A 15951-nucleotide genomic window follows, 5' to 3' on the forward strand; every position below is an offset into this window, starting at 1 on the left:
ATTTCCCTATTGTGCAATAAAATTTATCAATACAACTATTTTATTGTCTAAGTTACACCATTTAGTCTTAAACCTTACCTGTAAACCACGTGATTGTGATTTCATTTCGTAAAACGATTTTGTATTTTTAGCTACAAGAACATTTTTTACAAAGTTTCTTGCAAATCAAGGGCGGTGTGATTTTTGTTGGTATAATTATGTTGTAGTGTTTTTTTAATGACCTCGTTTTATCTTCTCCTTCTCCAAGCAACATAAACTTAGGCCTAATTAGTTAACTATTCATTGTTGTTAAAAAGAACAGAACCATTTTACAATTAAATATAAACGGCATGGAGTTTAATCACTCAATATAGAACTGATTGTTAATCATTTCGTATTACATACAATATACTATAATATGCTCTTTAGTATTATCCAATTTTTTCTTTTGTACTGTATTTATCATGTGGTAGATTTGTTGACTAATGTTGAGGCTCTTGTTTACTTTTTAGTGTTTACTCGCAAATAATGACATGGCGACCAATTAACCCATAAGGCCCATGTTAAATTTCCAAAAGTTTGCATTCATGTAGGGAAAAGTCCTATGGTCCGATTTGTACCGTTTCAGATTTATACCTTCCCATGGTTGGTTACTATGACTGTGTTAAATTTCATGCAGATCGCTTTAGCCGTTCAGGAGGAGTATTTGTAATAAAAAAGCAGGAGTGTAGTATAAGAGCTTCGCTCGCTTCGCTCGCTCCGCTCAATTATCATTGTATTGATCTCGGGAATATCTCAAATGGTATATAAATTATTAAAAAAACTAGGTTACAAACCTCTTCAGGGGGTGGGGATTTTTGTAGACTGTGAATGAAAAGTTTTTTTTTAGGCCTAATGTCAAATTCAATAAAATAATTTGGAAACAATAACAATAACTTAATTTAGCCAAATTTTGATTCTGATAATTTTTTTCTTTCCTTTCGTTGATGTTAATGAAAAGTAGGTAGGTCTAGTCTCAAAATAGATGCTGATGGAGTCTATATTCTTAATTAATAATTAAATGGAATTTTCTCAACAATCTTCTTTAAATAACTTTTCTTCTGGATAACGTAGGCATAATTCTTCTTTCTTTATTTTCCTTTAGTTTATAATTTGTATTCCTTTTTAATTTAATTTAGCACAACTATGTTAAAATATTTACTAATTATCTCTTCTTCATGGAAACCTTAACTGCACTGTTCATTGTTGACAATCGTTTCTTTACTTTTTATGGGGTTCACACATTTCAAACATGTGTTGAATTTTGTTTGTAATCTTGAACCTAGCTACATGGTATTTTAATTGTAGAGGTTGTTTGTAATAATAATTTTGTAAAGCCAATGAATAAATTATGATTAAATTATATATATGTCGAGAAAATATGGTTTTACTAATTATAACACAGGCTATTTGGGGAAATCTGAAATCCAGACAAATAAATTGTTTACAATATTTTTATAAGATAAACATGACCAAATATTAAAAATATAAACAAAATTTACTTTGGAATTGAATTAATGACGATATTTACAAACATTGGTTTTTGAGTCATTACATGTAATAGTGATAATCTATTATGGCTGGAGGTAGAAAATAAACATAAAAATACTAAGTGTTTCACATGAGTTTACCTTTTCAGTTACAGCCAAAAACATAAAAACATCCTATGATTTCCTGCCTGAAGCCGAACCAGTTGCAAGATATCTATCGTTAAAGTCGAAGCACTTTGTGGAAGATTACAAGTTTCTGGAATGCTATTTAGAAAATGAACGACATGTTGGAGTTATAAAGTCTTCGAAAAATAAAGTTATAGTTTCAATAACAGGTTTTCCCTGCGAGTCGAATTCGGACTTGGATATAAAATCGTATATACATTTCGTATATAACAAAAGAGAGAGAGAAAATTACGTTACGATAGGAAGTCGTGAAACTGCCGAAGACCATTGGTTCTGCTACAATATGTGTTTAGATTGCCAAACACGGACGAGAAAACACAAGACTTACATCTTGGGATGTGAACCCGACATTAAAAATATTGTTAAGTGGTCACAGGTGAGTTTTAGGATAATGTTTAGGCACTCTATATCTAAGTCATACGGAGGATTTTTCCTTCTAAATTCCCCATATGTTTATCCTAAAATCGAGTGAAGCGTTGCGCTGATTGAATTCACAACAGGTATTAACGACTCAATCATAGCCTCCTGAAGTACAAGGCCGTGGCGAGACCAAAACGTCGCAGTCCCGGCCCGGCCTACCACTACAACTGTTGCACTATTCATAATGGAGTTTCTGTTCAATGTTTATGTTTCTACGTTTGTTATAACTATCATTACCATAGTATAGCATCCGTGGCTGTGTGAATTGGCGCGTAGCTAGCGTGGACGTGCGGTGTGGCCTTAACGCCATAGTCTTGTATTAGAGCACAGACAAGGGAAACTTAGTCAATGATTAGAGGCAGCTATCACTCCAACAGTATTGTAAGTGTCCAACGATGTCAAACAAAAAGTGATGGATTGTTATACATGCATGCTCCATAGGAATCAACGAAAGGAACCCTTGATTAATACTCCATTTCCTGATCTCCCTTGGTCAGTAGTCGGATGTGACTTCCACTACAGTATAACCATGTACAGTATAACATTTTCTGTTTGAATGTTAATGTTGCAATACACTGAAGTCATGCTATTTATGTTACTCTATATTTTTGTTCTACATAACGCATTTCCCACTTGTTGATTTCCTTAAATTTGAGTAGTAACTAAAATGTGTTTTTCAGGCTGCCGTCCCTTGGAAACGAGTTGATGACACAAGTACGTGAGGATAAAGAGTAATTTTATCAATATTAATTTCACTTATTACTTAATATATTGAGTAAAATAATATATATATTGAGTAATAATATTGAATAGTTTTATAAAATAAGCTTAAGTACCGTATTCAATAATTAAAATAACCTTTTGAAAGAAACACTTCACATCGTAAAATGGGTAACTAAAATCTTGTGATAGAGTTGTACAATGAAACATTTTCAATATTCTGAAAAAGTGTTTAAGATTAATACATGTTGGAGATTCGCCAAGTAAGGGTAGTAAAAGTTTAAGTAATATGTTTTCATCCGATGCGCTCGACATATAAACCCATTATTAATGTTTAATATAGTTTTAATCTTTTAGTTGTAAGATAACATTTTAGCGTGGTTCTGTGGTAACTTACTATAAACAAATAGCGATGGTATAAGAAACATCGTTAAGTTTTAGGAATGTACTAACCTCATTGCGTTTAAATAAAAATAGCGAGTTTCAATTAAGAAACTTCAGACGTGGATAATAATCAAATAAACTGTTTCATACAATTATGAAATATAAAACACCCTAGAATAGGCATAGAAACTCTTTACCCCTTGTATTTTTATGTCTTACCTTCACATCCTTAGGACGCTATATTCTAGCCTGGAACTGTTCTCAAGCATTACTTCAGGCTACTCCAAGAGGGTCGCGGTGTTATCACATGGATAAAATCTATTAATGATTGGCGGGATTTGAACCCGTGACCTTGGGCTCCGAAGCACCGCGCTCTTCGATAAGAACATTTCTCTCCCAAACCTCATGCAAATACAATGAGTACAAAAAGTAAATAAAGGAGTAAATAAGGATGCTCATGTGAGCTGTTAATAACCGCAGTAAAATAAAAATATCCACTATCCTTCTTCCAATAGGTCCGATACAGGTCACCTAGTTAAAATCCGTCGTGGACCTGAAATCGGCTACAAATAATATCCGTACCGGTATAAAAACGGCTGTTATTGAACCGCCACGATTTTTATGGCCGTCCCGAGATACTTGAACCGCCACGATCATTAGAGCGGATTATAAGGGTCAGTTTTGCAGGTTTGAAATACAGTTGAACTACCACGCAGGTTCTGCAGGTAGCGAGGGAACTTTTTGAAATATTTATCCCTCCAGTTTCCCACTTAGATATAGGACGGACTAGGAGGCAAGCTAGGAGATTCAAGGCTACTGCCAGCAAAAAAACTATGTAGTTCATTGTACAGAAACACAATGTAAGTATTAAGGATATTCGTTTTTCTCATAGTTCCTTCCTATTTTTAATTTAATTTTTTTTTTTTTTAGAAACATATTAACTATTTATTTCTATGTTTGTACGTTAATTCAGTGTTTTGTGTTAGCCTCATTTTGGGCCTGAAATTCCTCATACATCGACATTTTTGTGGAACCTAAGTAATGTATACAGGGGGTAAAACTATGACTTGGCGACACAAATAATTTTTCTTGAGGGGGGGGGGTTGAAATTCCATTCCGTACATCGCCATTTCTCTGAAATCTTAGAAATATGTACAGAGGGTAAAACTTCTGGCAACCTGGAGAATTCACGCTTAGTATAGACGGTGTGGTATTCATTTGTATGTCTACATTTGTACATAACTGTTAACATAAGTATGCAGTAAGCAGGTAAACTTTGTTTTTGCATAAATCCTCAACAAACAATTTGTATCTTAAGTATTACGAATTTTTATTGATAACAAGCTTATATCAACTATGGAATGTTCAACTGTAATATTTTTTATATTTATTCCAGACTTGTTTAATTCTTGGCTCTAAAATATATACTAACTATAAGCCAACTAAAATGTATAACAAACCAGTTATTTTCCAGGATTCAACGACCTAATGAACAAAACTGATTTAATTCTTTCGATAAGATAGTTGTTTTTAATAAATTGTATAACCATGTTAAGTACTAGTTATGCCAACTTAAACCTATTTAAAAGTTAGCTTTAAATGCATTGAGGAACCATGTTATGAGTTACATTGACCGCAATTCTTAAGTCCACAATTGTATCCATATTGTCCGTCAGCTGTAAAAATAATTGCAGTTCAAAATCCGTGATATATTTTATGCATAGTTGATAAGGGTGAAAACGATTTTTCCTACAGTCACCCGACAAAGTTGGCTACCTTAGTTCCTCTTGCACTGTTTATAGTACAAACAGCTGCTAATTGCTTAATTTACTTACTTTGTCGCACGGTTTATACTATAATAATAATATGATAACTGTACTAGAGTTATTGTATTATGATAACCTGTACTAATAACTACAGTTGGTTGCTTGAATTATTATTGTTCCTTAAATCTTGACTCTTAGTCCATCTTATATCTAAAACTGGAGGGATAAATATTTCAAAAAGTTCCCTCGCTACCTGCAGAACCCGCGTGGCAGTTCAACTGTTTTTCAACCCTGCAAAACTGACCCTTATAATCCGCACTAATGATCGTGGCGGTTCAAGTATCTCGGGACGGTCATAAAACTCGTGGCGGTTCAATATTCCCCATAAAAACTGTGAGGGAAGACATAATTTTCCTTTACTCTTCTAGAGTTTAATGACCGGTCCAAAGTGAAATACTTGCTAAATACAATGTTTTCCTGTGTCAGGAATCCAGGGAAGAGGTTCTTAAATTTGGCCGAAGCTACTAGTTGCGTGGCCTTGTTTCAAGGGGTGACTGATATCACCCATACAGGGTGAGTTTATACTAAGTGCGTCAACTTTTACCAGGTATTCTACTCACTAAAAGAAACAAAAAATGCCATACCAAAATTTTCAAACCCCACCCGTTAGGCTCTAATGGCCGATTATGTGAATTTTTAAAATTACCTGCAGTAGCTTCACTAAAACTTGTATAGAAAATAAGCCAATACACGCACAGCGTAATAACTTATACCAATGGAAATAGCGTTGAATTCGCTACAAAACCATTGCAACATCTTTAACATACAACTATATTTTCACCGTTGTATTTAACCAAATGTAATACAGCATCTGTTAATTTCTTTGCAATTTTTTTATTAGCTGACATCTGATCAGCTGGGTGATAAACTTTGTTAACAATACCAGCTGATTTCAGTTGTTGGCTTGTAAACATTCAAATTATTAACTACTCCATGAACATATTTGGAAAATATTACTAGGTGGCGTTCGCAGAGGCATCCACAAAATTGAGCGGGGTCATCAAGGGTTCATATTATATAGTTTTTGTCAAACTGCAGTAAAAACAGTCGTTAATGCATGCGATGCGGGTCTAAAGTAGCATTTTTACTCTTTAAGGAGTAAAATTCGTGTTTAGCCTCTATGGAGTAAGACTTAGCTGTTGTCAACTCAGTTGTAAATTTCTATTGTAAACGATTGTATACGTATCGAAATATGTAACGATTCATGCTTCGTAATCATTTTAACCTACAGTCTACAGTCTCTTCCCATAGCAGTTTAGCATTGCAGATACATTAATCCATTCCCACACTCAACACTGCCCACCTTTACTTCTTTCTTCACTACCCCCTACGTCGTGGACATGTTTCCCTCTCTTCCCATAGCATTTTAGGATACCTTAATCTAATCGTCACAAACAGTTCCCACACTCCGGACAGTCGCCTTGGCTATTTCCTTCACCACTTCCTACGCCACGGACCCGTTTTCTTCCCTTCCCATAGAATTTTAGGAATGCAGTTAACTACCTAAATCTAATCGTCTTAAACAGTTTCCACACTCCAGACTGCCCACCTTTACTACTTCCTTCACCACTTCCTACGTCACGGACCTCAGGCTAGTGTCGTCATTTGATTATATTTATGATCCATACCACCGTTTCTGTTCTAATATCTGTGGAATAATGCTATCAACTATTTCTTTATCTACTGCATTCAAACGTCAACAGGTGATCATATGTCTTTGTGTATGTGTCAAATCCTGCTCCCATAAGGATTACATTGAAACTTTGAGACCCAGTGGGGCGGATTCCTGAGAGACTTTTCTAACGCCACATAGATGTTGGCACTCACCGATATGGTCTTTATCACCATGCAAATTTTGAAAACGATTGATTCAGCCGTCTAGGAGGAGTTTGCGTATTACGAAATGCATAAAAGTCGACGTATAAGAGCTTCGCTCGCTCCGCTCAATAATTGCTTAGTGCTATGACAGTTTTACCCAACGAAGAATCTTGATATGATTTTATTTCACGGCTTTTGTTCTCAAATGCGGCTGTAATCTGGCGTGAATACAGTCGTCAGTTTCCTAATAGGTGACTTTCAATTGAAAAAAGATTCATCAGTGTCCATACGAGTTTCCATTAGCACTAAACATCGTGTTGGGAACGTGATACAAGATGTGTGTGTGTTTAAGAAGCTGTATCAGATGTGTTAGGGGTGGTTTGAGGACGACCCACGGACAAGAACAAAGACAGTTTCTCGTGACTATGTCGGTGTTTACCAACGAAGTATCTTGATATGATTTTATTTTACGGGTTCTATTCTCAAATGTGACAGAACTGAAGTCTCTGTAGACAATCTCTTGGTTCAATAATCTGTACTAGTGTGGAATGGTAGGGATGCAATTTTCCCTTTCTCAATAGCTGAGAAATACTTAAGTCACGAGAAACTGTTCTGTTGTTCTTGTCTGTGGATCGTCCTCAAACCACCCCAACACATCTGACACAGCTTCTTAAACAAACACACACACATTTTGTATCACGTTCCCAACAGAACGATGTTTAGTGCTCATGGAAACTCGTATAGACACTAATGAATCTTCGTTCATTTGAAAGTCACCTATTAGGAAACTGACGACTGTATTCACGCCAGATTACAGCCGCATTTGAGAACAAAAGCCGTGAACTAAAATCATATCAAGATACTTCGTTGGGTAAAACTGACATAGCACTTAGCAATTATAATATTTTCCAAGTATGTTCATGAAATAGTTAATAATTTGAATGTTTACAAGCCAACAATTGAAATCAGCTGGTTTTGTAAACAAAGTTTATCCAGTTTTGACCTAATTTTTCGAGCTTACAGCAATAACCTTATGGGTTACATCATTTTAAAGGTCATGAAATGCAAACGTCTTTTACGTAATTTGACAAAACGTCACAATAGTGTTATTAGTTGTAACGCCACATTGAAGTTGTAAAGAAGTAATTTATAAACTTCTTTATTTATGTTATTTGAGACATACAACGGTGAAAATATAGTTGTGTGTTAAAGACAAGCTGCTATACCCGTGCTTTGCAACGGGAAGAATATGTGACCTAGAGAGCTATTAAAGTAATTCTGATGTGTGTTTTAAAATACGGCAACTTTATGATTTAGTTTGAAAATATAAACTGATTTAAAAGTGTAAACCTACTTACTTTCAAACTCCTACTTTTTATGTTAATAGATCCAAAAGTATATGACAACGTACCTTAGTGTAGCAACAGCATCAATTGATTCATATTGATGCTTCACGAATTACATGTTTTACCATTATTCTTCAACCTTTTTCCTTTTTCCTTTTTCCTTTTTCCTTTTTAGTCAAGCCTCTTCACATGTAGCTTACAATATAAATTACAAAATGAAACTTTGAGCAATACTTTACAAAACGTATACCTACAACTTTTATTTAAAACCAAACATAACCCTCCTAAATCTATGTAAAAGCAAACAAATCACAAACATCTTTTTCGAGTTAATAAACAAACAACAGTTCATTGTACTGACCAGCTGTTTCATTAAAAAAATTAAATTAAATCATGTAAACTTTGGAAGCATGCCAGGCGTAGCCCTTTGGAAATCAGCCTGTGAGGCAGAGCCCTTAGGAAATTCGTCCATATCAATACTTTTCGGCAAATCTACACACTCTAAGCTTCATTTTTATGTACCATAGGCCTATATTTTTATTTGGTAAGTGACCTTAACCGTTTACATAAAATTTGATTGTATCACTTTAATAATATAATAGATGTTGCAATGGTTTTGTAGGACATTTAACGCTATTTTCATTGGTGCTGTACGTGTATTAGCTTAATTTCTATGCTCGTTTTAGTGAAGCTACTACAGGTAATTTTAAAAATTCACATAATCGGCCATTACAGCCTAACGGGTGGGGTTGGAAAATTTTTGTTTGGCACTTTTTGTTCCTTTTAGTGAATAGAATACCTGGTAAAAATTAATGCACTTAGTAGAAAATAACCCAGTATAGCTGGCTTCTTGTGTAGCCACTGAGCGTTAGGAGGCTTAAAAAAAATAATAATAATAATTCATACATATACATACACAAACACCACAGAGGTGGAGTCAAAGACATTTGGCAGATACACCACAACACCACACTTGGTATATTACCACACTTCACACTTGGTAGATATACCACATCATCACACTTGGTAGTTACACATTTATAGCCTGTATTTTTTTTGTCATAACCATTGTTTTTGTATCATAATTGTTGTCTATTTTTTAAGTTAGTATATTGACCTAAAATACTTTGTAAGACACTGAAAGACGCTCGGATAAAAGGCAATTTTATTTATTATTATTTCTTTTTTTTACAACAATAACACACTTGGTGGATACACTAAATCACCACACTTGCTTATATACACCACAAAACCACAATTGGTTGTTACACCACAATACCAAACTTGAAAGATACACCATAGTGCCACACTTGATAGATACATCACAATACCACACTTGTTAGATATACCACATTAAAACCATTGAATATTTCCTAAGTACAATACTTCTCTATGGCCACCGTGACCCAGCAAACGCTCGATGTTGCTTTCTTTGTGAAGGTGTTTTACGTTCCATAATAATAATTACACTAACACATTGACAACACACTAACAATAGTAGTATGATTCAATAAAGTATCAGCATGTTGGCACACACTCTGTCCATTTAGCTCTTCAAGAACCATTATAAGGGTAAGCGGTGGGAGTATTATATTTGGTAAGGAAAATCACTAAAGTTGCATTAATTTTTGGACTGTGGTGTTTGCAGCAATGGGGGGGGGGGGTTGCACTATTTTGTTTAGAATTATAAGGACCATGATATCATAAATTTAATAAGAACCAGTTTTTTATAAAAATCTGCTCTTCCGTTATTTTATGGGGTTTATGGGAAAATAACATAGGTTACAATACCTTTTGAAATTTGGACTATGATTTTTGAAACAGACTAATTTTGTGTTATTTTTGATTTTTTATAAAAAAATTACAGTTAAAAAAATAAAAGACATTTGGAGATATCATGGATTCGTACCTACACACCAAATGTCCTTATTATCGGACTACAGGTGTGGTCTGTAGCTTATACACATCCACCATACAGAAAAAACACATACACTCACACACACGGACAAACATCACTTCGGAAACCACTTTTTTATACTGTATATCTACCCAAAACTCAAACTCGTTGACGAATACTTTATCCGTATCCACCACACTCACTATTCAACATTCTATAATTATAGGAGGGAAAGTAAAAACGTATAATTAGGATTTATAAGTCATTCATCTTTCTGACAGGTTATGATGATGAAGACGACATTAGTAATCATTACTTCGAACCATCTAATAATATTATAATTATGGATCTGTCCAAAAATGGCTATATACTCAGAAATTCATTAGGAACCCATTTTTCACCCATAGTTTTAAAAGATCTGAGTTCTATTAAAGTATACATGGGATTCTTTGAGGAAAAAAAAGAAAAAAAGGAATATGGTTACATGGATTGTAAAGATCGATTTACGTGTATGGAACAGCTGACGAGAGATGACAAGAAAATTTGGCTTTTTTATTACGAGTTTCATCAAAGTGACGCATTGAACCGATACAACTACTACTCTTTCGAGGTAAGTGTTACCTCTTACTCTTTTAGTTAGGACACAAAAGCACTTTTCATGCGTATAGAAATGTGAATATGAAAGTAAGGAGAACGGAACGGACATGGATTTGTCATTTTAGCAAATTTCTTAAATTGGGAATAGATACACTTGATTTTAGTATGATTCATATTGGTGATTTTGGAATATCACTATGCTATCTATTCCCAATTAAAGAAAGTACGGCACAGCAGATTTGCATACCAAGAAAAGTTTGCTTTAGTCTACTTTTGAATAACGATCTTACATGGATACGTAGATAACACTTTAGCTTAGAATGGAAATACGTTAAGAATAGTTTTGCCATTGGTGTAGCTAACCTCAACGTTTTTACATTTGTATTTACTGAGTTTAATCCTGTTTCAGAAATACGATAATGAACACAGCAAAGGTTGTCAGTCTATTATAGATAGTGAGTAGTCCTAATTATTTAATTAACTATATTTGAATACATACTAACACTTAACATGAACTCTATAAGCATGAAATTTAACGGTAGTGGTAGTGTAAATAGTTATTGTAAAGATATTAAGACGGAATGCATAAAAAACGCAGTATGGACAGTAATTTGGAAAAGGACATTTTAATTGGCCAAATAAGTAAAACTTTGTTTTGCACAGATTATAGTATAGAAAGCCATACTTTGGTGCGCAGTTTTTACTTTGGCGCACAACAGTATTCCAACGAAACAACACAAAACAGTGTGCTTTTATTATGCATGTAATCCGAGTACGCTTGAAAATAGCTGCATTTTTATTTCAGGATTAGTGTTGCCTACAGTATTATTTTGAGGTTTCTGATTGGCTGAGGGAACATCATTACCGCGACGATACGGCTGATACCTACGGCCTCGGGGGTGTAATGGATAGATTGCTGGGCTAATGATCAGAAGGCCCGGGTTCGAACCCTATCCATAGCACTATTTTTTGTATTGGATTTTTTCATTATCAACAGGTTTGGTTGGTCCGGTTAGGTTATGACGGTTTAATTTTATAATTAAAACATTATGAAATTGAATTTGACCCATTTATAGTTTTATTTTATGAACAGAAATATTTTTTTTCTGTTAAAGCTTCATTTGATTTTTCATTATTAGCAAGTCTGGTTAGTTTGTTTAGGTTATGATATTATAATAAAAAAATTATAAAATAGGATTTGAGGCATTTATAATTTTATTTTATGAACAGAACTATTTTTTCGATTAATACACCTTCATTAGATTTTTTCATTGTCAGCACGTTTGGTTGGTTTGGTTAGGTTATGCGGTTTAATTTCATAATAAAAAGTTATTTATTTTAGTTAGTTTTTTTTTGTTGTAAGAAGTAATTGATATTGTTTTATTGAAGCAACATTGTCTATTGTTTATTTTAATTTTAGTTCTATTATTTAACATGACCAATGTAAATTTTGTGTCGGATATTTTGGTTCGATAAATGAGTTATGAGGTAAAAAATAAAAAATTGAATTTGAGGCATTTATAATGTTATTCTATGAACAAAAATAATTTTTCAATTACTAAACCTTTGTTATAGTCAATCAGAAGCCTCTATGACACTGTTGGCAAAATTTATCCTGAAAAACAAATTAATTGTGCTTGAAAATAAGATGGCAACTAAGAGGTTAAATTAAGAGGTTAGAGATATTACGACTACGATTAGCTGGAGCAGCGTTTCCCATTTCGTTGGGATTTAACCTAACGTAAAAACGTGTTGTACGGTGTTTGAAAAATTAATTTAATTAATTATTAACTAATTATTTATATGACTTATAGTAAATGACAAACCATAAACAATAAAATTACTAAAATTACTATATAAATAATTTAATTAATTGGTTTTGATGAAATTTGGTTTGGGAAAATTTAATTTGTAAAACGAGTGCAAACTGCCTTTGCTGCACTCGAGAAACTTTCCACACTCGCCTACGGCTCGTGCGTAAACATTTCTCTCGCCCACTAGTTACACAAATAACTATTTCGATTATTATATAACACATTTTGGAATCCATAAGCGATGTTTGTTTTGTAACCGGACTCATATAGTAGTTCCAACAGTATTGTATACCAAACTTTAGTAGCGTATTTCCCTAAAGCGAAGTAGTCATTACCGTAGGTGGCACGGTAAGACCCGTACCCAGGATTCATTTTGATGTCCCTAGAGGCCAAAAACACTATTCGATCAAATTTGTATGTTTGTATACATGTACATACATTTATACATACATTTATATATACAGGGTGATTGATATAAGTGTACCAGCCGTTTTATTCGAAAACTATAAGTTATATTAATAAAAGTTTAATGGTAAGTGCCTTGGATTTTTTATTTAAAAAATTATGGTCAAGTCCAAAAAATTATTTTAGCCGCCATTTTTCCAATATGGCCGCCAACTTTGATTTTTCTTAAGAAACACCCTGTATTTTATGATGAATTCTGGTAGAAAAAGTAATTTTAAGACGATTTTATTCTTGTCATTTTTTTAATAAACCTAACCGTTTCAAAGATAATAATGGTTAAAGTTGTAAAATTTTGAATGGTTTTCGAACAAAACAGCTGGCATGCTTGCTTAGGCCTTTATTGAAACTCTTTCTCATGCAGAAATTTCAAAACTTTGACCATTATTATCTTTGAAACAGTTAGGTTTATGAAAAAAATCACAGGAATAAAATCGTCTTAAAATTACTTTTTCTACCAGAATACATCATACAACACGTAAGAAAAATTGGCGGCCATATTGGGAAAATGTCGGCTAAAATATTTTTTTTTTTTTTACTTGATAACAATTTTTTTAATAAAAAATCCAAGGCACTTACCATTTATCTTTTTTTGACATCTCTTATAGTTTTCGAATAAAACGGCTGGCACACTTATATCAATCACCCTGTATATACGTTTGTGAACCCGAACACTTGAGTATTTTTTCGGATTTTGATGAAATTTGGCTTGAAGGTGAAGGGTGGGATAAATTTGAATGAGTTCGCCAATTTAGCATGATCGGGCTATTGCAACAGGGTTTTACGGGGTGTTTTTTGGGTAAAAATTGGGTTTTCACATTTTAAACACTTAAAACTTAAAATTTCCCAACTCCTTCTTTAAAATTTTTAAATAGCTAAAAAACAAATAATTTGGTATATTGAAGTGTTTTTTATGGTTATTGGTTACAAAGAAAATTTTATAAATCGTTTATATAAAATTACCATGTTATTCTTATGGGGAATAAGTAAACTGTGGAGTTTGCTTGTTTATCGATGTATTTTGTTAAAACTTGGCAAATTTATATTTTATACTAAGCTATTCATATTTCACTAAAAAACACTTTATTATCCTCACTGTAGCAGCAAACCTATAAACTTGTTAAACCTAATGTTATTTAAATAGATTTAATTGAAAATCAAACCAGGCAAATGGAAATTCGCTTAGTCTGTAGGTTTGCTGCTGCGGGGGTATTTTGTACTTCAAATGATCAGGTAATCATTTAAATTAAAAATATCAATACATGCAACATAAATATAAATAGTAAATTTTTTGCCTCTGATGTACTAAGTCAAGGTTTTGTTATCAGGAAAGAAATTAGGAAAATGCAAAACATTTGGACACGAGCTATGTTCTGATGAGGATATTGTGACTTACACAACAAACTTCAACCCAGGACTCACACTGAGTTGTTGCACAAAGGAAAACACAGCTGTTGTTGAAAATGATTTCTTGACATTGAAGGACTTTGATTGTTCAAGTAAGGTTAACATAAAGAATTTACTCATGTTTACCTCCAGCGCGGAGAAAGTAAACAAGGAACTAATTTATGGAGTAAGAAAAGGAGACAAAGTGTGTTGGCACAATATGGTCAGAACTAAAGAAAAACTTTATACTAATGTTCTCATCAACTACGAACCTAAGGTTGATCCACCGCATCAGTGGTACGAGGTAGGTAACCAATTTGTGTTTAAAACACGTAGGTGAATGTTACTCGTGAACCCGACCAATGTGGACATTTTCTCTGTACACATAAAAGATTCTTTCATATTATTTTTAGCGAATTTCCCTATAGGGAAGTAGCTATTACCGTAGGTCTCATGGTAAGACTTAGGCCCGGGACCAATTTACTTTTTCATTTTGATGTCCCCAGAGGCCAAAAACACCATTCGTTCAATTTTTTTAGATGTATATATTTATATATATATATATGTGTCCGTGAACACGATAACTTGAGTAATTTTTATACGATTTTGATGAAATTTGGTTTGAAGGTGTAAGGCGGGATAAACTAGAATGAGTTCGCGATCCAGCATGATCGGACCATGGGAACAGGGTTTTATGGGGTAAAAGTTGTTTTTTCTCATTTTTGACCCTCAAAACATACAATTTCCCAATTTTTTCTCTAAACCTTCTTAAAGAGCTTGAAAAACAAACAATTCAGTATATCAAAGTGTTTTCATATGGTTATTAGTTACGGAGAAAACTAAAAAAAATTTAAATTTTACATTTTAAAAATTTTAAATTCCCATGTTATTCTTATAAGGAGAATGTTGTAAAACGTTGTAGTTTGCGTGTTTATGGATATATTTTGAACAGACTTGGCAAATATGTATGTATTTTGTACTAAGCTATAATTATTTAACTTAAAAACACACTTCCTTGTAGCAGCAATTCTATGTACTCGTTACACCTAATGTTATTTAAATAGATCAATTGAAAATCAGTTCAGCCAAATGGAAATTCGCTTAGACGGCAGGTTTGCTGCGGCTGGGGTATTTTTCGTTATTAATAATTTTTTGGATCGTATTCTTCACCATTTATGTAATGTGATACACACATGTTATACGGTTATACACAGGCTAACACTCATGTTATACAGGACATTTATTTAAAAACGCAACCCAAATGAAAGGTACCTTAAGATGTGTTTTAACGACAAAACATCCTTACATGTTCCCAGTTTTTTGTACTTCATTTTCAATCAGCTGATATGCATTTTTGCATAGTTATATGAGTTTTAATGTAATTAAGAATTGGTTGTGAATAAGTCTCGACGTGTGGATTTCGCATGCTCAAAAAGAATGTATTGCACATTAAAAGTAAATCATTGGCATTATGCCAAGATAGGCTTGATGTTAAGTTTGCAATTGCAATTCCACTTCCTGAAAAAAAACAATTGTTTTTATAATTTTCAAAAACTAACAAAATCAGTTCTGTAAAAAACAAAAAAC

General features: G+C 33.4%; 1 protein-coding gene across 1 annotated transcript in view; it reads left to right on the plus strand.

Annotated features, from left to right (window-relative positions):
* Nucleotides 1-15951, plus strand: part of LOC129004653 (uncharacterized) — a 276975-nt gene that overhangs the window by 65359 nt on the left and 195665 nt on the right. Inside the window, exons 9-13 of the mRNA XM_054433204.1 lie at nt 1658-2070; nt 2795-2828; nt 10387-10715; nt 11112-11157; nt 14307-14668. Coding sequence (XP_054289179.1) covers nt 1658-2070; nt 2795-2828; nt 10387-10715; nt 11112-11157; nt 14307-14668 — 1184 coding nt within the window. The remainder of the gene's footprint in view (nt 1-1657; nt 2071-2794; nt 2829-10386; nt 10716-11111; nt 11158-14306; nt 14669-15951) is intronic.

The sequence above is a fragment of the Macrosteles quadrilineatus genome, unplaced genomic scaffold, assembly GCF_028750875.1.
Source record: "Macrosteles quadrilineatus isolate MER2022 unplaced genomic scaffold, UCM_ALF_1.0 Scaffold_10__1_contigs__length_6754688, whole genome shotgun sequence".
Taxonomy (NCBI): domain Eukaryota; kingdom Metazoa; phylum Arthropoda; class Insecta; order Hemiptera; family Cicadellidae; genus Macrosteles; species Macrosteles quadrilineatus.